The sequence below is a fragment of the Lycium ferocissimum genome, chromosome 6, assembly GCF_029784015.1.
Source record: "Lycium ferocissimum isolate CSIRO_LF1 chromosome 6, AGI_CSIRO_Lferr_CH_V1, whole genome shotgun sequence".
NCBI classification, from domain to species: Eukaryota; Viridiplantae; Streptophyta; class Magnoliopsida; order Solanales; family Solanaceae; genus Lycium; species Lycium ferocissimum.
Window position 1 is genome coordinate 10144218 of NC_081347.1, and position 21625 is coordinate 10165842.

General features: G+C 32.4%; 1 protein-coding gene across 1 annotated transcript; it reads left to right on the plus strand.

The window, feature by feature from the left end:
* Nucleotides 1-9523: 9523 nt before the first annotated feature.
* Nucleotides 9524-11306, plus strand: LOC132060639 (U-box domain-containing protein 21-like). The gene has a single exon (XM_059453619.1). It carries the CDS (start codon nucleotides 9619-9621, stop codon nucleotides 10933-10935), a length of 1317 nt encoding a protein of 438 aa, XP_059309602.1. The 5' UTR covers nucleotides 9524-9618; the 3' UTR covers nucleotides 10936-11306.
* The last annotated feature ends 10319 nt before the right edge of the window (nucleotides 11307-21625 follow it).

Genomic DNA, 21625 nt, shown 5'->3' on the forward strand with positions numbered 1-21625 from the left:
AAATATGAACACGGCGTCCAAAGAAAATGGACGTCGGTACGAACGGTGTGTGGGGTATGTAAGGCATCACACGATAATACATCGATGAAATAAAAGCGTCAAATGAGGAGCAATCGTGGCATATTATAAAAGAAATAATGCGTGCGGCTTCGTAATCATCATCAATATCATGTATGCAAATAAATTTATAAGGCACGTATAATAGGTACGGTCTTCGTAATACAAGATCCGGGCCTCGGTTGTTAGTTTCACGCGTCTGGTGTTGATAGCTAGTGGTGTTTCGCCTTAGCGGTGTGCGCTTATAGGCGCGGAAGACATCATCATCATGTACTTATCATAATGCATGCATAGAAACTCGAACGATATCTTTATCGAATAGCGTAAACCCCCGATTTATTATGGAGCATTTATAAACGCTGTGAAGGAATTAGCATATAAGGTGAGTGTATATAATAAACAACATCAAGCGATTATATATAGCATCATTAGCTTTATAGGAACATCATATCATGGACTGTTTTTAGACTTAAGCTCATCATTATCATTATCGTGCTCATAATGTATACAACATCTCGTCATACGGCTATTCATGAACATATACTCTTAGTTTCCGGAATATAGGTAATTCTTGAAGAAGGAGGACAATCATGCCATAAGATTCATGCCTTAGAAAGAAAGGACTAGCCTCACATACCTTTTTCCTTTAGCTATTCTATCACTTGATCGTTCTCTTTCAATGCTCACGTCTTTACCTTCAAGCGAGTTCGTATCAACATTAGCTAAACGATTATAAGAACGTGCGTACTAAAGCTAGGGAAAATTGGGCAGCATTTACTTTGTTTATACAACTTTCCTCATGCACATATCAACTCTCAATCATCCATAACAACAATCACAATATCATAAACAACAATCACCATTCATTTATACTATCCACATTTCACAATTTCAACGATTCCTTTATAATCATGATCATAGTTCACTATTACGTTTCTCATATATAATACTCATCCCATGTTCTAAATGTCATTCATAACATACTTACATTCACAACATATCAATAATCATAACTCATCCAAGCTTTACCCAAAAACCACTATTCTGAACTAGAGACCCATTTCCTTCTCCTTCTACAATCCAAGTGTTTCAACTTTTCAATACCTCAAACATCATGAAAATACCATAAAACTTACCTTAGATAATGGAAGAATAAACCTTGAGTGGAAATACTCTTCTTGCTCCAAAACCCTAGTTCACTTCTTTTGGAATTTCTTGGCTTGGATGAACTAACAGCTTCTTTCTTGATTCACTTGAATCCTTGATATTGATCTTTGTTTTCCTTTGTATTCTTGTAGATGAAGTATGTGAAACCTTCTAGAGGTCTTGAGAGAGATGAAGAAGTGTGGGAAATGAGGTTAGTGAAGTGGGAACATGTATTTATATTTGCGCTCAATCGGCCGTCGGGCATTATACGACTTATACGGTCCGTATATCATTGTACGGTCCGTATAAGTGTCCGTGGTTCACCATCGGGGAAAACATCTTCTGTTTGGGTGTTATACGGACCGTATAATGTTATACGGCGCGGTCGTATAACCCCTTTCCCCTAAAATGATCTCCGTCGTTCGTTTGATCTCCAATCCTTATGGAACCTTCTTGACACTTGTTTAACACTTCATTAACAATCTAAGGGACGTTATGACTCTTCTCCAAAACATCATTAAGCCATCATTAATTCGATACTCGTTAAATCTTGCCCGACACACAACACATACCTTACTTTTCTTAACAACTTTCTCCCCTTACTTCGAATGCCTTTGAAATCTCAACTAGTATCGTCAAATGCTATTTCTTACTTATCAAAACATCATATACCTCGTGCCCTTCGTTAGTCTATTCACTATACGTTAATAGGAAATTTTTGAGGTGTAACAATATTATTATCGAAACGGCAAGGGCTTTATTATCACTTAGTGGAAAAGGAGTTCTAGTTTGTTTAGCCCGAAAGTAAACATCACAATACTACTATCTATCTTTTTTGAAGGTAAATTAACTAAGCTAAACGACAACATAGATAAATGTTTGGTTAAGGATAATCTCCATTGACAAATACCGAATTATGTCTCCGCGTTATGCGGGCGGGTTCTCGTGTGTCACACGTCGGAAATGGTACACCCTATCTCGCCGCTCACCCAGACCAATCGGTGTGTGGGGTCCTGTATCACACACAACTTGTCAGCAAATGTCACATGGCATTTATGATCTACAATTAATTGCCCAATAGAAATAAGATTACCAAACAAATTTGGCACATATAAAGCATCTTGTAATACAAGATTGATTGTTAGTTTCACACGTCCTGATTTGATAGCTAGTGTTTCGATTAAGACATACGGTGTGTCAACGAAATCGAATGGCAAGTTTAAATTTCCTGTGAAGTGATGGGACGCGCCACTATCAAGCAACCAATGATCCAGCCTATTTTTATGTGTATCAAGTGTATTGATACGTGCATGTAGACACTGACATACGCCTTGTCAGACAATTTGTCGCTGCCGGACAGTGAAGTTTCAATCAAAGAAAGAAGTCGATAGACCTGGTCAGGTGTTAGTCGAGCAAAAATGTCTCTAGCCGACTCCATTTTCTAGTTAAGTTGGTTGTTGTGTGCCACTTTATATTGGTTGTGTGCGCCTTCTTCCACGACCTTTATTTTATTGTCCGGTTCCATGCCCGCTTTCGTTGGCGAGAACACAGATCATAGTCGTGATTATTTCTCGCAATCCCTTAAAAAGTATTCTCTTAATCTCAAATCGGTTAGTTGTGAACTAGAGAGGATTTTTTTTTTTTATGTAATTTACGCCTGGATTTTATTTCATCAAAATTCAATTTTGGTTGTCCTTTTCTCCACCAATTTCTTTTTATCTATCTTTCTTCGCGTCCCCGAACGATATTTTTACACCTTTCTTCCTGGCTTACCAATGAGTAAGCTTTGTTGAGAGTAGGAAGACGATCCATGCTAAAAATTTGGGAGCGCAAAAGTAAAAAAATGACCCGTTAGAAATTGATGGGTCGGTTCGGTGTACTTATAAGTTTGGGCGCGACAATAAGGGTTTTGATATTGGTGAATAAATGATGGGATGAAAATAGTAAATATAAAAAGTCTTGATTTTTAAACTATTTGTCCCACTTAGAAAAAAGAGGAAAAGAGAGGTGTATATATTTACATTACACCTTCTGGACAACTAAAAATGGATAGAGGGAGTGTATTATAAAAATTTATGCGTCGTCTATCGCTCGGCTTCGGCTTCGGCTTCGGCTTCGGATGGATTTGGATTTGGATTTGTCAAACGTTTTTCCTCTTCCCGGATTTTTTCAAAATTCCTCCAAATCACTTTGGTTGCAAACATTCGAATTGTGATGGAAATAAATTCCTTCATTTCCCCGAGAAAAAACTCTCCAAAATCTCTCTTCTTTATTTTGATACACTCTTGTTGAGTGGTTATCTAATTCTAGCATCACTTATGGGGAGATAATCGTTCTATCCTGGGAGGGTTATTTCATCATTATTTTTCTTATTAATTTCCTGGACACACTGGTGTAAGTGGGCTCGATTATATTCTCGAAATATTTTTTATCTTCCAACATTGTTTCAAATTCATTTTCCGTAATATACATAAGAGATGATTAATTGTACCTTGGTGAAAATGTTTATACTTATACGATTATTTTGACATTGTTATCCATGAGGTCTTAATGAATTCTTCCCACAAAGATTTGAGTTTCGTATAATACGAAACAATACTGGTTCCTTGTTGTTTGAGGGAGACGAGGTTGGATTTTAATTGATTAATCCGAGGACCATTGACAACCGAGTAGCCTTCCTTAAGGTCATTCCACATCTGTCTAGCAATTTTATATCCAGCAACACTTGGTTTAATAGTATCGTCAACAGAATTAAACAACCAGGAGCATATGGCTGAATTATTCACTCGCCATTTGATATTCAGCTAGTTATCAGAGTTTGGTTGAGCATAATCTCCATTGACAAATCCGAATTTCCCTTTTGCTTTAAGACCATTGATGGCAGCTTTTACCCAACTGTCGTAATTTTCACTCGTCAAAGTATATTTAGTAATTGGCATACCCGGACCATCTGCGGAACTCAGATAGTAGATTGACGACGGGTCGTGTTGAAGCAGGAGCTTGGACAATGAACTTTCATATCCTTTCGTCACGATGATCGAACAATGATTTATTGTGAAGTATCAACAAAAATAGCCGAAATCCAACTAATACCAAAGAGCAATCTTTCCCAGCAAAAAACAAAAAAAGATTGCAGCTATCGAAGAAGAAAAAAAAATTGGATTCAAGTGCTATTCTTCGCGGCTTAAACAGGAACGAAAACGTGTATATTGAGGATCGTTTTGCTCTGTTAACATGATAAAATATTGCGAAAGAAAAGGTTGCCTCTATTTGTCTGTAGAATCCTAATATATACAACGTACAACTACAGGGCTTCCTAGTAGGATACTGATACAAAAATATACGATAATATTTACCTACCAAAAGTACAAAATATAGTTACCATATTTTCTATTTTACAAACGTTCCCAAAAATGTTCTCCAAGCATGACTAGTGAAATCATCCTTTAGTATTCTTCCCCTTCTATGTTGATTAGCATGCCTCAAACATGGGAAAGATAAGTGCTAAGAAGGGCATTAGCTTTTTTAAGGATTACAGAGACAAAAAAGAAAAAGAAAAAAAGAGATTAAGAAGATCAAGGTTGCATACAAAGGCCTTTTTAATAAAAAAAATTAACGTTTTGAGTTTCATGGGTGAAACGAGGACAAATTTGAATTTTTCATAATGCTTTAGGCACATTTTTAACCCTTCTCGGTTTAAATAATGGGGTGTTGGAACTCTTACGAAAAATACGACACGATCACGAAAATCGTAAAATTCTTTGAAAAGCTTGGCGTATGTCAAAGACATTGTCATTAAGGATAGTTCACCCAATATAGGTGTATCTCCACGATGCAACAATCTCTTTTAGTATAAACAGAAATTAATAAAGATTAAAGAAGAAAATTCAACAAACTATAGTAAAATAGGAAGATTTTGTATTAATCTATTCTTACAAAGAAGGACTTATGTTGATTTATAGATGAGAGCAGGGGCGGCTCTAAGGCTAGGCAAGTGACGCCATTGCCACTCCAATTTTAATTTTAACCTTTTTATATAAGAATTAATTTATATACATCAACAACATAATGAAGTTCTTTTACAATCTTCTTTGAAACTGTATGAAGACAAAAGCATTCATGAACCAGTTTCCTTTTTGTGTGATTCAACATATTATATTGGGTTATTTATAATTTATTTTAGATATTCACCAATAAGAGCTACTTAACACATTGAACTGCTATTATCGTTTATGTTGATCAGAAGGTATAAGTATTTTTGATACTGTCAATGCTCAAAACTTAAACTATTATGTTGTGTACGTTCATTTTTTTTTCTTGTTTGTGATGGTAGCCAAATCAAAATTTTCACTTTGAGTTCCGGACCTACATCGATAATCCACCACTTTATTCTTTGTGGTCTTCCTAATTTTTTTTTTTAAATTCGTTATTTATTTATTTTTGTGTTAAATGATTAATTTGTTGTTTAGAATGCAAACTTTTTTTTTCCTACAGTGTACAAATTTGATAAAAACAAATTTAAGAGCCTCTTAATGTGATTTCACCTTACGCCACGAGATCCGTTGAGCCGCCTGGATGAAAGTATCCATCAAATGGTATGGCTCGATGCTTCAGCATAAACAGGAAATGAATGACAATAAAGAGGAAGACTTAAAGGCAATAAAGAGAGTAGAATGATCTGTTGATTTGGTCAAAATAAACGTTAAAGAAGCTGACAATAGTATCACATTAACTACCATTCAAGGCTAATCAAATGAATTCATTTATGTGATGTTTGAATTCAATTTCAAGGAAAGAATTGTATGGCTGCCAAATAACCTTTTGAGATACCACAAAATATTTTCTAGCATAGGGTGGGTTTGAAAGGTAAAAGTTGAAAATAACTCAATTTTTCAACTTTGACAAATATTACCTTCTTCTTTGAATGGAAGAGCAAGCCTCCTTGACCTTAAATCAACGGACAAAATGAGCTAATCGTTGCGGAAAGTTTCAAAACACCAAAAGTAACCCTCATATATTGTAAAACTATAAATTAATAATTCCTTTCTATTCAAAATTCAAAAGAAAATCTCTGATGTTACTGTTAATTTGTTTTACCTTGACATTATCGTATTTGAATGAACACATTCTAGTTGTATCCGAAGTCTTGTCGGCTCATTAGGAAACAACGTTTCTTTATCTTTTGTGTGAAGTAGAAAATCCCTTTGGATTAGCATCATTCCATGATTCAAAATTTGGAGCGTCTTAGAATTATGTTCGTTTCACATATGAACCATTTGAACATTTAATATCGTTGCTTTTATCATGCTAATACCTATTGCCGGAATATTTTTTCAACTATTTAGACCATGAATGTAAGAATGACATAAAAATCAGGAGGAGTAAAAGCAAAATTTTCATACTAGCAATTATACAAGAACAAATAGAAGAATCGGTGTCTACTAAAGTTGGAATACACCAAAGGAAAAAATATATGTGAAAAGAAGAAAAATGTCATGAAGCATAGTAGACTTGAAATTCAGAAAAGAAACTAAAAGAGGTAAAAGAAAGATATGAAATATCTAAAGTTTGAAATTGTATCCACGGAAAATGATTTAGGTAAATACTTCATTACACCTGATTTATTATTATATCAAACAATTTAATCTTAGCAGTTAAAATTAAAGTAAGAATACACATTACTTAACCATGATTATATATGTGATAAATGTGTGCATGAAAAAATATGTGTCTTGCATTTATTAATTTTATCTAAACAACATGTGCGGAAAGGTTTTTACCATGTATATATACGGTAGTGGAGCTACAATTTTATGAAAGAATTCAGATGAACTCTATAATTTTTCTTAGATCCTACGTACTTTGTATAAAAAGATCTATTAAATATGCATAGGTATTTAATTGTGAATCTAATAATAAAAGACAAACTATGAATTTGATGATTAATATAAAACTTTAAACTTCAAGTTCTGATTCAGCTCATGTTAATAGTTTATACATAACGTTAATTTTTAGCAGAATTGGAGATTTAAAAATGGTTCTGCCCAATTAACTAGTATAGCTGCCATACTAACTGCATCGTGACTACTGCCGACATGAATTTAAAATTTACATAGGATTTGGTATTTTAGCTACAAAAGCAATAATACCCTCGTTCCCAAAAAAAAGACATATTTCAAGGCATTTTAGTCAAACGTTTTACTTTTTTATATATTTAATTCCATATCTCGTTCCATTGATATCATAAAGATAAGGTCTACACCTTAAAATATTGCATAAAAAATACCACAAATAAAAAATTTATATTAATAATATATCGATTTATAACAAAATTCGTCTTAAAATTGCAATAAAATTTATATTATTTCTTCAATGTACAAAACAAGTTGTTTACTAATTATAGGACTTCAGCTTCTCCAAGGGTTGATCTAACGATAGAACCATCTGAATTTCATTCAACACAAAATTAAAGAGATTATTTTTTTTTTTAAAGTCGCTGATAGAAAGAAAAGAAAAGGAGAAAAAAAGATATTAATTAGGGCCTATTTGGAAAGCCCCCCAGATAATTGGAATTGGGCGTAATTACACAGTTTGGCCTGTTTGTTTGAGCAAATAATTACACAATTAGATGGGAATTGAGTGTAATTGAGAGGGTGTAATTACACTCTCCAATTCTCAAGGTGGGGTTGAGAATTTGGTGTAATTACACCCTGTAATTACAGGATTGCTTTTTAGTTTGTTTCATTTTTTATTTTATTTTAATTTTTAATTTATTTTTAATTTCTGTTATTTTAATTTCTTTTTTATTTTTAATTTCTATTATTTTAATTTATTTTTTATTTTTACTTTTAAATTATTTTTATTTTTTAAAATGGATTTTTCTTTTTATATTATTTATTTTTCATTTCCTTTCTTCTCATTTCCAACATTTACCTCTTTTGATTCCATGTAATTGCTCGTATTTTATTTATTTATTTCATTTAGCATAACCGTGTTATTATTCTAATTTTTTATTTACACCTCTTAATATTAGAAAGAATGAGTATAACAAACTTGACATATAATGAGTGATGTTATTAAAGTAGAATCGTTGTGAATGAGGTTATTTATATTTTCCTTTCTTTTGAATTATTTAATTAAAGGAAAGGGAAAATATAAGTCTATAACCTCATTCACAACGAAATTTTACTTTAATAACGTCACTCGTTATATGTCAAGTTTGTTAATGACTCATTCTTTCCAATATTAAGAGGTTGGAACTTACTTATGTAATGTTGGAATTTGACATAAGAGTTTATGTTAAACTTTTTTTTTTTTGGATTTTGAATTTAGGTTATATTTTCAATTTTAAGTTGCTTGCTTTAGTACTATTTACTTGTTATTTCATATTGCATGTTGTTTATTTTTCACTTACAGTTGATAGATTTTTGTGTCAAACATTTGAATAATGTTATGGCATTATATTTATAAATCTTATTGTTTTTGTCAAACATCCAAGGCATGGTGTTCTCACAAAAAAAAAGTCTTCTTTTATGTTTTATAATTGATTAAAATTAAATTTTATTAATTTGAAAAATATATATCAATTATTTTCTACAATATTAGTTACAAATATATGATTATTAATTAATATATTTTCAAGAAAAAATGTGTTATTAAATAACTAATTTAAAATCATTTATAAAGGCAAATATTTTCTAAATATTAATTTTAATTTTTTTATAATTAAATTTTATTTTTAAATTAAACTAACTGTATAATTACACTTGTGCAATCAAACAACACGCTTGTAATTACACTGTAATTACGTCATGACAAACAAACAGATAGTTGTAATTACACAGTAGTGTAATTACTAGGCTGTGTAATTACTACCCTAGTAATTACACCAATTCCAATTACCAGGTGGCTTGCCAAACAGGCCCTTAATGTCCGCTGTTAATTTGAAAGAGAGAAAAAAGAAAAAGAAAAGAAAAGGTCTATCCTTTGACAGGTCAGCCACGTAACCGACTCGTATTGACTAGCGACTTGGTCATCGAGTCAAACCGCATGCCGACTTATTAAACATTTTCCTATTTGATAAAAACATTCAAAGAAAATAATTTCTAAAAATGTTAGCTGTGATTTGTGAACATAAATATAGACTTGAATGTCTTCTTCAAATATTCAACGGTCAACGTTCACTACTACGTACAACGTATTACAAACCTTACGGATTTGAATGTTTCTTTTACCAAAAATATTCTCTTTTCCCCCTAACTCCTAACCCCATAAATATATATATATACACACACCCCTCCTTCTTAACAAGTGGTAAAAACAAACACACATCAAAAGTTTGTACCAAAAAAATATTTCTAAGTCTCTCAAATATATTCTTTTCATTTTTGTTATTTTTCTTACTAGAAAGTCACTATGATTTTTTCGTGGAGACGTAGAAAGGAGGGGGGAGCTGGAAAAAAGAAACTTTCAAGATTGAATTCTTGTAAAGAACTTAAAATTCCATCTCATTTTCTTTGTCCAATATCTCTTGATTTGATGAAAGATCCAGTCACATTGTGTACTGGAATTTCATACGATCGTGAGAACATCGAAAAATGGATCGAGGCAGGAAATTCAATGTGTCCCGTGACCAATCAACCCTTGAGAAACTTTGATCTCATACCGAACCATGCCATAAGGAAAATGATTCAAGATTGGTGCGTGGACAATAAGAACTATGGCATTGAAAGAGTTCCAACTCCAAGAATTCCCATCGACTCGTCTCAAGTATCGGAGATTTGCTCGAGGCTAATGGTTGAAGCTCAACAAGGGAACGAAAATAAATGCATGGAGTTAGTGGGAAGAGTCAGGATTTTGGCTAAGGAGAGCGAAAGAAACAAAAAATGTATAGTGGAATGTGGAACAGGTTCTGTATTTGCAGCCTGTTTCGAGATGTTCTCGAATGTTAGTGTGGGAATTTGCGAGGAACTGTTGAAAGATTTATTGTCTGCATTGACGTGGATGTTCCCTATTGGAGAAGAGGGAACATCGAAGCTCGGATCTTCGACGTCTTTACGTTGCATGGCAAGGTTCTTGAAAGGTGAAGATTTATCAGCAAAGCAAAATGCAGTTATAGTCATGAAAGAATTGCTCTCTTATGACCAAAGTTGTGCAAATGTCCTAACAGAAATCCAAGATTTGGCTGAATCTTTATTCCAAATGGTGAAAGTACCGATTTGCCCTTCGGCTACGAAAGCTTCACTAAAGGTGATTTACTGTATGGTTTCATATACCTCAAGTGAAAATAACAACAAGATTGTGGCTAAATTTGTAAACATGGGGTTGGTCTCTTTGGTTCTTGAAATTCTTGTGGATTGTGAAAAGAGCATAACAGAGAAGGCATTAGCTGTTTTGGACAGTTTTTGCAACTTTCAAGAAGGGAAACAAAAGGCTTATGAACATGGATTGACAATGGCATTGATAGCCAAAAAAGTTATGAGAGTTTCAGAAATGGCCACTGAATGTTCAATTTCAATTCTGTGGAAACTTTGCAAGGGTGGAAATGAGAATTCAGTGATTGAGGCATTGGAATTAGGTGCATTTCAGAAGATATTGGTGGTTTTACAAGTGGGATGTGGTGAAAAAACTAAGGAAAAAGCTACTGAGTTATTGAAATTGATGAACCTTTACAAAGATAGAGTGGATTGCTTTGATGGATCAACTTTCAAATATCTCAAGAAGTCATATTGAATTTAATTTTCTCACAGGGAAAACTCAAGAAACAAGAAGTCATATTGATTTTAATTTTCTCACAGAGAAAAGTCAAGAAACAACCTCATGATATCGAATTAAATTTTATGTTGCTCGGATTCTTTAAAAATATCGCGCTCTCATATCAGATCCTGCAAAAGTGTGCTATTTTTTAGAGATCGGATAAAAGATCTGAATGACATAGATCGAAACACAATTTTTGTAGTACATAGGAAATTAATTTGTATAGATACGGGAAAAAACTGTTAACCTCATATTTTATTGAAATTTGTGATCATTAATTTTCTTTTGTAAATTCATTCAGACTTCCAAAGTTTTTCGTACTTGTTTTTATCAGTTCTTTTCTTCTGCATTACGTCCAAAAAGGAAGATTATAGCTGGAGAAGAAAATTGTTGCTCTTTTCTGATTTATTTTAGTCCTTGGCATGAAATCGATGCTTGTCCGAAATTCATATAACTTGACCAAGCCTAATTGGACCGTTATTGAACTTTGAATTATTCAGCTTTTGTTAAATAACATGTAGATATTTGTAAAGTGTAAACTATGTAGTATAAAATACTCCAACGTTTGCTTCACCAAATTTTTTCCAAAATTCAAATTCCTTACTCCCTCTGTTTTGCTTTTTTTATTCGTCCATAATGGACTTTGCATTCCCTCTATAAAAAGGGCAAAATGAGTACGTGCAATTTTGGCTTAACACATAATCAGTCCCTTAAACTTGAGAATATTCCATTTAAATACTCAAAACTAATTGAACACCTCCACTTCTAATAAAGTGTTTCAATTAAGCACCTTCAATTGAAGTTTCAAAAAAAAATATTTGCGTGAGTTTTCATTCGTCTATTAGGTGGTTAAATTAATCACATAAAATATACCATCTCCTCTAATTGCACGCATCAACTCAAGTAAAAAATGCATGAGATTTTACATTTTATTGAGGCGAATGCGTATAATTAAAGGAGATGACATATTTTGAGTAATAGACGAATAAAAACACACGCAAAATTTGAACCGAACATGTCTAATTGGTAGGGGCGAATTTATGCTTAAAAAATGGATCACGCGAGCACATGGTCACTCGATTAAACTCGATATATTATGTATATAATTCTTAAAATATATCTAATATTAACTGAAGGAACATATGGTCAAACTAAACTGAGTGGAGCACTGGTTAAGCACTAGGTTTAATCTCTTGAGGTCGTAGGATCTAATCCAACTAAATGCACTTCCTTTTTCTTTTTTTTTTAATATTATTTAAAATGGTGAACCCATCCTCTTAAAAATGTGCTATCTATATATTAAGCCTGTAATTTTTTACTCGCAAAAGGTTATAAATTTCGACTAATAAAAGCATTGATCAATGCATGAACTTTTCTTTGTTTTCCACGTGAGCCGAGTTTTACCAATTTAGTTTTATTCTATTCTATTCGTGGTCCGGGTCCCCGACTGTATTTGATTAGGTAGATCGTCATGTGAACTAGGAAATTCTTGAAATTTCAAAAGTCGCATCTTATTACGTAGGTCTAAAATATTAAACAGGCATAGTTTTTGAAATGTAATATGCCTTTTTGCCTAGTGTTGAACGAGTTTTTAAAATTTCAAAAGAAAAAAGAACGATGATTTAGGTGCAATCGTAACGTTAACGAGACCTTTCGAATAATGATAACAATATAATGATGAGTATTAATGACTCAGTCTTAATTTGTTAATTTGAAAGGAAAAATCATTAAGTTTACTAATGTTACTCAGTCTTAAGTTTACTAATGTTACAAGTCTTCCCTCCCTCATCACACAGTGGGTGACTTTAGATTAGAGAAAGAGTCTACTAATTTGGTTTATTGCAATCTTCTTAGTTACTACTACATTTGCTGGTCTAGACAAACTTAATTTGAGCTTTTACTTGTTTTTATTTTTGTTTATATATGCTTTATTTCCTGATGATGATGTATATTTAAAAGATAATTGCAGATATTTTTATTTAATCTGAAATATTCTTTTGCTTTGAGGAATGCCCAGTTTAAATATTTCTTTTGCCCCTCTTTAAGGTAAAGTTTGTGCGGACGCCAACTCCAAGTTCCTTCTCTTTTTATTTTTATTTTCAAGTCACAATTAGAATGATGGTCAGTGTGTGTCCGTGTGTGTATACATGTATTATGTTCAACTTTCTAGTGTTCTTTCTTATGACATAGTCTTTCATTACCAATTTCTTCCCCTACAAAGAGGTGGAACCAATCAAGACTGTCTCGAGCGTAACATATTTATGCTACCATTGTTAGAAACCCTACTGTGTAGCCGAAGTATGTTAGTGAAGTAAATACAGTTAGTTGAGCTAGAATCTAGATTGAGGAACCCTTTGGACTTATAGTAATGTTTTGAAAAGGGGATGTTCTGTAGTGAGTATTACACACAATATATAGCTCACGTTTGATTATTATTTTCAAAAGTATCAAATCAAACACTCTTGACATATATTCTTCGTCGGAATTTTGGGAGATGATATAGATAGGGCCCTACAAGTTTTGAATATTGATTGACATATAATTCATTATAACATGCTAAATTACACTAATGACGTTAAGAGATCATTATACAATGCAAATCACTTAAATCCTTTTTTTTTTTTTTATTCAAGTACTCCCTCCGTCTCAAATTAGTTGTCATGTTTCGTTTTTTGAGAGTCAACTTGACTAATTTTCAAAGTTAAATTGCATTAGATTAATTTAATATTTTAAAATTACAATTTAGATATTTAAAAACTACACGACAAGTACTATAACTTGCAATTCTTCTCATATCAATATGGTGAAAAATATACCTTAAAATGCTGATCAAAATTCAATTAGTTTGACTATCAAAAAATGAAATGTGACGATTAATATGCCAGTTTCGAATACTTCAATTATCTAATTTAATATCCTAATATAACTAACAATAAGATAATACTGAAGTCTGGCACTAGTCAAATTTAAAACTGGTCCAGCTACACTGCATTAGGTAATGGTCCACTGTAACTTGACGCGCTTATTTCATAAATGCCAAACATTTCTTTCTATTGTTTGATTGATTGCATAAATATTTAGTCGCCGTGAGTTACGTTAATCTATATCTATATATAACATAAAATTAGGCATAAACAAGGTGATGTGGCACCTCTCTATGATCAAGGATCTTATTAATCTTTTTTCTCATTTTTTTTTTTGACATTTTTCTTAATTTTTTCCTATTTATATGATATATTAAAAATCTAAAAGTCACTTCTTAATTACATTCTCTCTTAATTACCCACCATTTTTCGGTTCAGAATGACCAAAAGTCACTACTATGAATTTAGCAATTAATGATCATTTATGCCATCAAATGAAACTACATAAAACGTACAAATATGACTCAGAATATGGCCTTCTTCAACGGAAGAACCCATTAAGAATGCCCCTCTCTTTTCTTCCTGCATATGGCCGGTAAATTTCATTGTGTTGTTAATTAAATTTTACTTGCACAATCTGATTGCTTTGTATATTTTCTTGGAAGATGTTTTTAGCTTTTCTTTGATATCTAATAGTAATTAAATTATTCATTCGTGTGAATAGTTTAAACGATCTTGAGAATAACAAAGTTGTTTGCTTATAATTTGATGGGTCTTAAAAAAGATCTAACTTCATAAAACCCGCCTCTCCCATTTGTATCTTCATATGAATGGGTGAAAGGGTACAATAATCACAGTTGATATCATTAATCATGTTCAAGTTCGTGTTCATTTCATAATGCTCGTTATATATTTTCTTTATCTTTTTCTTGATTTTTTTTTTTTTTGGGCTTTTTCCCCTATTTTTTCATGTATCCTGTTGTAAAAATATACGAATAAACGTCTCAATTATTACTACTGCATTCTTTCATGTTGCTCCCGTTAAAAAAAAATAAAAAAAAATTTAAGTCTCGTCATTTACCACTCTAATATTTCCTATTTCGGTTCGTCTTTCTCACTACGTTATTGTGATTTTAATGTCATTAAACTATGTTCATCCTTTTTAACTTTTGCTTCATTTTCAGGCATCAAACATATCCCCCGGTTAATGAATATGAAGGTTTGAGGTTTTTGTGATGAAGAGGTAAGCAAAGATTCCTTTTTATGAAAACTAGTATGGTATGCCTGTGTTGCACACGAGGCCCAACATGAGAAAATTTTTAATTAGACAATTTGATTCTAGCATTTTCAGCAAGCTGGCGACTCTTAAAGTAACAATAATATGCTTAAGCATCATAACTGAATGTCACGAATGTATAACAACATAAACAACATGATGCAACTCAACAAAGTAACGTATACAATTATTCTAGTTTTTATTTTACGTAAGATTGAGAGCTATAAAACTAAGTAGATTCTTAAAAAGTTGATGCAGCCCATCTTCAATTATTTCATACCATAATTCAGTCTTGACCATCAAATCAATATGCCATTGGAAATTCTTTAGGATAAAAAGAGTTGGAAAATGCGTAGACGATAAATGAAAAATGCAAAGTAGTGTAGGATGCGGTAATCTAAGCCTTGCTTCTTCTATACTATTATTAGCTCGTGCTTTTTCACATGTGAAGATATTCTAACATAAACCATACAATCGTAACGTAAATATGTAATATAATGGGGAAACTTAATTAGTATGTTGTCTTCTCATACTGTTAGAATTAAATTATCAAATAACACATATCTTTTCTATCTTTCTGAGTTCCTCATTATTAAATACTTCAGTTGGTTGGCTACCTGAATTTTCACCTTTTTTGTGAGAATTTGAATCCCCACATTGCAATCCCCTCCCCATTTACCTTTCCCCTACCCCCTATGTAATAAAAAAAAGTTTTTTAAAAAATTATTCAAACTCTTTGACAACACATATGCACATGCATATTGCAATCATATTTATTCTTGCTATTTACATACATCATCACCATCAATATTCTTTCACTTGCTTAATAAATAGGGAAAATGCATAAAATATATATAAACTTGTCCCGAATTAATATAACACACACATATTTTGCGGGGGGACCTATAACCCCCCGGACTATTTTGAATTGGAATTATAAACCCAAAAGTGATAATGTAAAGCACGGCAAGTGTTTGCTCTCGTGTAGGCGTGTGAGACAAAAAAATAAGTCAAAGTTTGACTAAGATATACAAGTGTCATTTCTTAATTAGACACCATACAATTAATTATAATAACTCTCTCTTTCTTTCCCTGTAACCCTTTCCCCTCTTTTTTTTTACCTCTGTAAATAAGCCATGGCAGGCAAATTGTCACCCACACGCCTCTCCAGCCATCTCTTTTTTCTCTTCCTTTCATTTTCATCCACAATATTCTTTTCTCATGAATCTCTGTTATCTTCCCCCAAAATCATACAACACCACCAAAAGAAACAAAAGATAATCCTTCAATTTCTTCACTTAGCCGGAAAACAGTTCCGGCCACTTGCTCGATCATTTACCTAATATATCAATAGTGTAATGTAAAGCACAATCAAATGGATAGTTTGCTTGTAGATTTCACTAGTCATGAAAGTTTATTCCAATTAGTCCCACCCAATTATCACCCAAACCGGACAATGACACGTGGAAAGAGAAAATCAAGATGAATAATATTTTTGCAGATTTATGAATCATAATCAATTGACATCTCAGTAGTAACTCTTTATTTTATAGTTTATTTTTTTTTCTATGAAAAAATGGGGTTTGTTGATAAAAAAAAAAATCAAGAAATGCAATACCATAAAAGGAAGTGATTCAAGAAGGAAAGGGAACGAGCAAGTAAAAACACAAAAATGGAGAAAAAGAATATTTTTAGGGGAGGCATTCAAAGTCAACAGCGAAGCTTTTTCAAGAATATTGACATATATCAACGAAAAATTATGTAATTATCAACGTTTAAAGAGATCAATTTGTGATTATTTTTTCTTTTCCCTGTCGTAAGAAAAAATAAAATAGGGCTATGGCAGTTTGGGAGTTGTCTTATGGTGGGATTGGAAGAGATGGTGGAATAAGAAGAATGCAAATAAAGAAAGAAAAAAGGATAAAGAAGTACTGTAAAATAAGGCGCGTGTATACACTACGACACAAAGGTCTGGGTGTGACATTTTAATGATGTCAATATTCCAGTTTAAATGATCCAGGGGGGTCATAGGACCTTCGTAAAGTATAGGTGTGTTACTGATAATTCGGGACAAGTTTGACGGGGTTTTTATGCATTTTCCCTAATAAATACATACACATAAATTTTTGTTTCATGCTTACATATAAAGTACATGAATATGTAGTCATATTTTTTTTCATCTATTTCATGCACATAATTTCTATTTCAGAATTACTGCAATATGTTGTAAAATAGAAAGAAATATTTTTTTCCTCTCTTTTTACATTAATCGCTCTAGTTCAAAAAGAGTGTCCACTTAATGCACACCTTTGAGAAAATACCAATTCCTAGACAAAATCGGTAATCTGACTAAATTATTCCTAATTAAATAGGTATTGAGATTTGCTCACTTAACATTTAATAAGGGCAAATTTGAAAAAATAAGATTAATTCTTTCTTGATTTGGTAAGTGGACATTCTTTTTTAACAATAAAATAAAGGCTAAGTGGACACCCTTTTTGAATCGGATGGAGTATTAATTTTCTTGTAAGATACTTTCAAATAGTTTATTCTTTCTAGTATGGACTTTAAAGTTCATTTTATCATCATTAACTTATTAGATTCTAAAGAATACATTTTAAAAAGGATTAATTATAGAATTTGAACTGGATATGGTAAGTATCATTGTTGAGTCTCTGATTATGCGAGAATGAATTAGTAATTAGAATTATTGTGATCAAATTTTAATCCGCAAAAATCTTTCCACCTAACTAAATATTTTAATCTGGTTCCCTGTTTTATTCTAAATTTGAAATCAACTTTATTTTGAAGAATAACTATCAATAAACAAAGATTTTATTTTTAATTTAATTATTCTCTTCTTTAGATACTTATAATTTAAAAAGTAATTGACATATACAATTACATGTAAAATTTAGTGATAAGAGTATATGCACACTATTTCCTAAAAATTGTATCACATAATTAGATTCCTTTTTAAAATGATTAAAAAAAAAAAGACTTAAAAATCCTAAAAGAAGAAAAGGTCCCAAAATAAGGAGAAAATGGAAGAAAGTGTCACCTTTAGCAAGGAAAGTTGGTCCCACACTAAGAGGGATAAAACAAGAATTAAAAGAAATGTAAAGCAAAGAGTACAACATTATTAAGCATGAGGAAATGCTTAATTCCACTTTTGCCCTTGTTTGTCCATGACAAACTCCACAAACTCCCATTTCTATATAAGAAGATACTAATTATTACACCCTCCGTCCAATTTAAGTGTCTTACTTTCTTTTTTTTGTCTGTCCTAAAAAGAATGTTTCTTTATATATTTAGTAAGTTTTGGCAAGTTTTAGACCACACTATTTAAAGGACTACACATCCTTAATTTAAGACCATAAGATTCAAAAGTCTACCTTTGTTTCTTAAACTCCATTTTAACTATCTATAAGTTTTTTTTTGAAATGGAGAGCTTGATATGATTAACAATGGCGGAAAACCGTTATCGGAGAAAAGGAAATAGTCGGTTAGTGAAGAAGGAAGAGAGAGAATTATTATTTTCTCATAAATGATTTACAGCTGTACCAGTCCATTATATACATGTGTAGTCTACCCCACTAATCATGTGGACCCATTCTAACTAACTACATAACTAATCAATGTACAAGTATTAATGCAAGCTTCTATTGTACAACTAATTCTAGCTATTATTTTCTACACTCCCCCTCAAGTTGGTGGTGGAACAAGTTAACCATCCCTAACTTGCTAAGCAGAAAATCATGTTGACCTTTTCTAAGGCTCTTTGTCAATATATCTGCAGCCTGATCCTTGCTACTTACATGTCCTGTTTTGATGAAGCCTTGTTGGATTCTTTCCCTAATAAAATGGAAATCTATCTCTATATGTTTTGTCCTCTCATGATACATGGGATTTGAGGCTATTTGCAATGCTGCCTTGTTGTCACAAAATAGATTCATAGGCTGCTCAACCTCTAATCCTAACTCCAGTAGCAAACCGTGAATCCAAACCAATTCAGACACTGTTCCTGCCATGCCTCTATATTCAGCTTTAACAGTACTTCTTGATACTGTGGACTGCTTCTTAGATTTCCAAGATATTAATGATTCGCCTAGTTTCACACAGTAACCTGTAACTGATCTCCTGGTCATTAAGCATGATGCCCAATTAGTATCATAGAAAGTTGTTTTACTTCTTGATGTTTTGCGGCTCATTGACAGGCTAAGTCCTGGTTGTCCCTTTATGTATCTTACCACATGTAGTGCTGCTTCCCAATGTGATTCTTTTGGTTCATGCATGAATTGACTTAAAGACTGCACTACAAAGGAAATATATGGCCTTGTTACTGCCAGATACAACAATCTACCTATCAATCTCTAATAACCAGTGTTGTCAGCCAATACTTCATCATCCTGTGTTCCATCAACATGTGTCTTATCATCTTGTGACCTTCAGATATTTGTCATACTCAGCACTTGTGAGTTTTTCCTCTAATGGAGTAGAGGCTGGTTTTTCTCCCCCTAGACCACATTCTGATACAAGTTCCAAAGCATATTTCCTCTAATTCATTAGTATGCCCTTTCTTGATCTTGCAAACTCTATCCCCAGAAAGTACCTAAAATCTCCAAGATCCTTCATTTTGAAGTTGTGATTGAGTGTGTTCTTTGCTTCTTGAATCAATGTGGCATTGCTACCTGTAATCAAAAGATCATCTACATAGACTAAACTGATAACAATGCCAGTATCATTTTTCTTGGTGAACAATGAATAATCCAATTTATTCTGAGTGTATCCAGATTGAATGAGTGCAGAAGTAAGTTTTAGATTCCATTGCCTACTGGATTTTTTGAGACCATAGAGGGATTTGTGGAGCCTACACACCTTGGACTCCCCCTGGCTACCAAAGCCCTGAGGCAAGACCATATAAACTTCTTCTATAAGATCACCTTGTAAAAAGGCATATAAATATCCATTTGGCATAAGGGCCAAGATTGCTGAGCAGTTAATGCAATGATACTTCTAACTGTTACCATCTTGACAACAGGAGAAAAGGTATCATGGAAGTCTAACCCTGCCTGTTGAGTGAAACCTTGACTACAAGTCTAGCCTTATATCTTTCCACTAAACCATCTGCCCTGTACTTGACCTTATACACCCACTTGCAACCTATAGGAGTTTTATCAGCCAGTAGATCAACTATTTCCCAAGTATGATTGTCACAAAGAGCTTGTATCTCAAGCTTCATAGCTTGAACCCAATTATCATCCTGTGCTGCTTGAGAGAAGGTAGTAGGTTCAGGGATGGAAGAGGAAGTAGTGATGAATGCTTTATAGGTGGGTGAGATAGAGTCATAAGAGTCAGAATTGGAAATGGGATAAAGAGTATTAGATTGATGATGATAGTCAGCTAGCGAGATAAGTGGTTAGCAGGTCTTGAAGATTTCCTAGGGGGAACACTAGTGGAAGGAATAGAACTAGGAGGAATAGAAGGAGAAGGAATAGAGCTAGAAGGAATAGAAGGGCCTGATGCACTAGAAGGAAGAGGAGGCAAAACACTAGTAGGAAATGAGTGTGTATCAATTGATGTAGGGAGTTTTGTGGAGAGCACAGTGGCGAGACCAATGTGCATAGGTATATTCTCCTCGTACTCTGTCAAACTATAGTAAAGTTTAAGATATCGTCCTAGAGAGATTGGAACCACTTAGGCTACAGATTTGTATTATTTTTATTACTATTTGAGAAGATCAAATTGATGAAAAGAGAGTTGTTCAAAAGTCTTGAAAATTATGATAACAAAATAAGAAATATTGTTGAATTTTTCTAATAAAAGATAGAGGTTGGTATATTTTGAATCGGCAAGATAAATTATTATAATAAATCAAAAGTTTATTATTTATTTCTAAAGAATGATTGCTTATTTCTAATACAATCACTCCACATAACAACAATATGTTAATAGCACCATTCTCGCTTATACTATTAATTTATTGACAATTAATTAGTGACATTAAATAATAATTAATTAAATACACCTCTTTCAATTAGTGTAGTTAACCAATTAAAGTAATGGCTTCAAACAATAATTATCTTAGTTGAGTGTACCAAGTGAACAAAAGCCTCTTTCGATTAGCTTTTTCTAAATCAATAAATTTATTTGAGTCAATCCCTCCGTGAGAATTAGGACTGAAAGAAATAAGACAAAGAACTCTTAAATCAATAAACTTATTTGAGTCAAGAACTCTTAAATCAATAAACTTATTTGAGTCAATCCCTCTGTGAGAATTAGGACTAAAAGAAATAAGATAAATATCATTTTGATCAATAAACTTATTTGAGTTAATCCCTCCGCGAGAATTAGGACTAAAAGAAATAAGATAAAGATCATTTAAATAAAAAAAACTTGTTTAAATCGTTCTCTTCTCCCAAATAAGAAATAAATTAACAAGATAAAGATTTTTGTAAAGAGATATAATTAAATCCAATAATATATATAATTAATATCAAATATCTTGGTGTATAAATAGGATAAA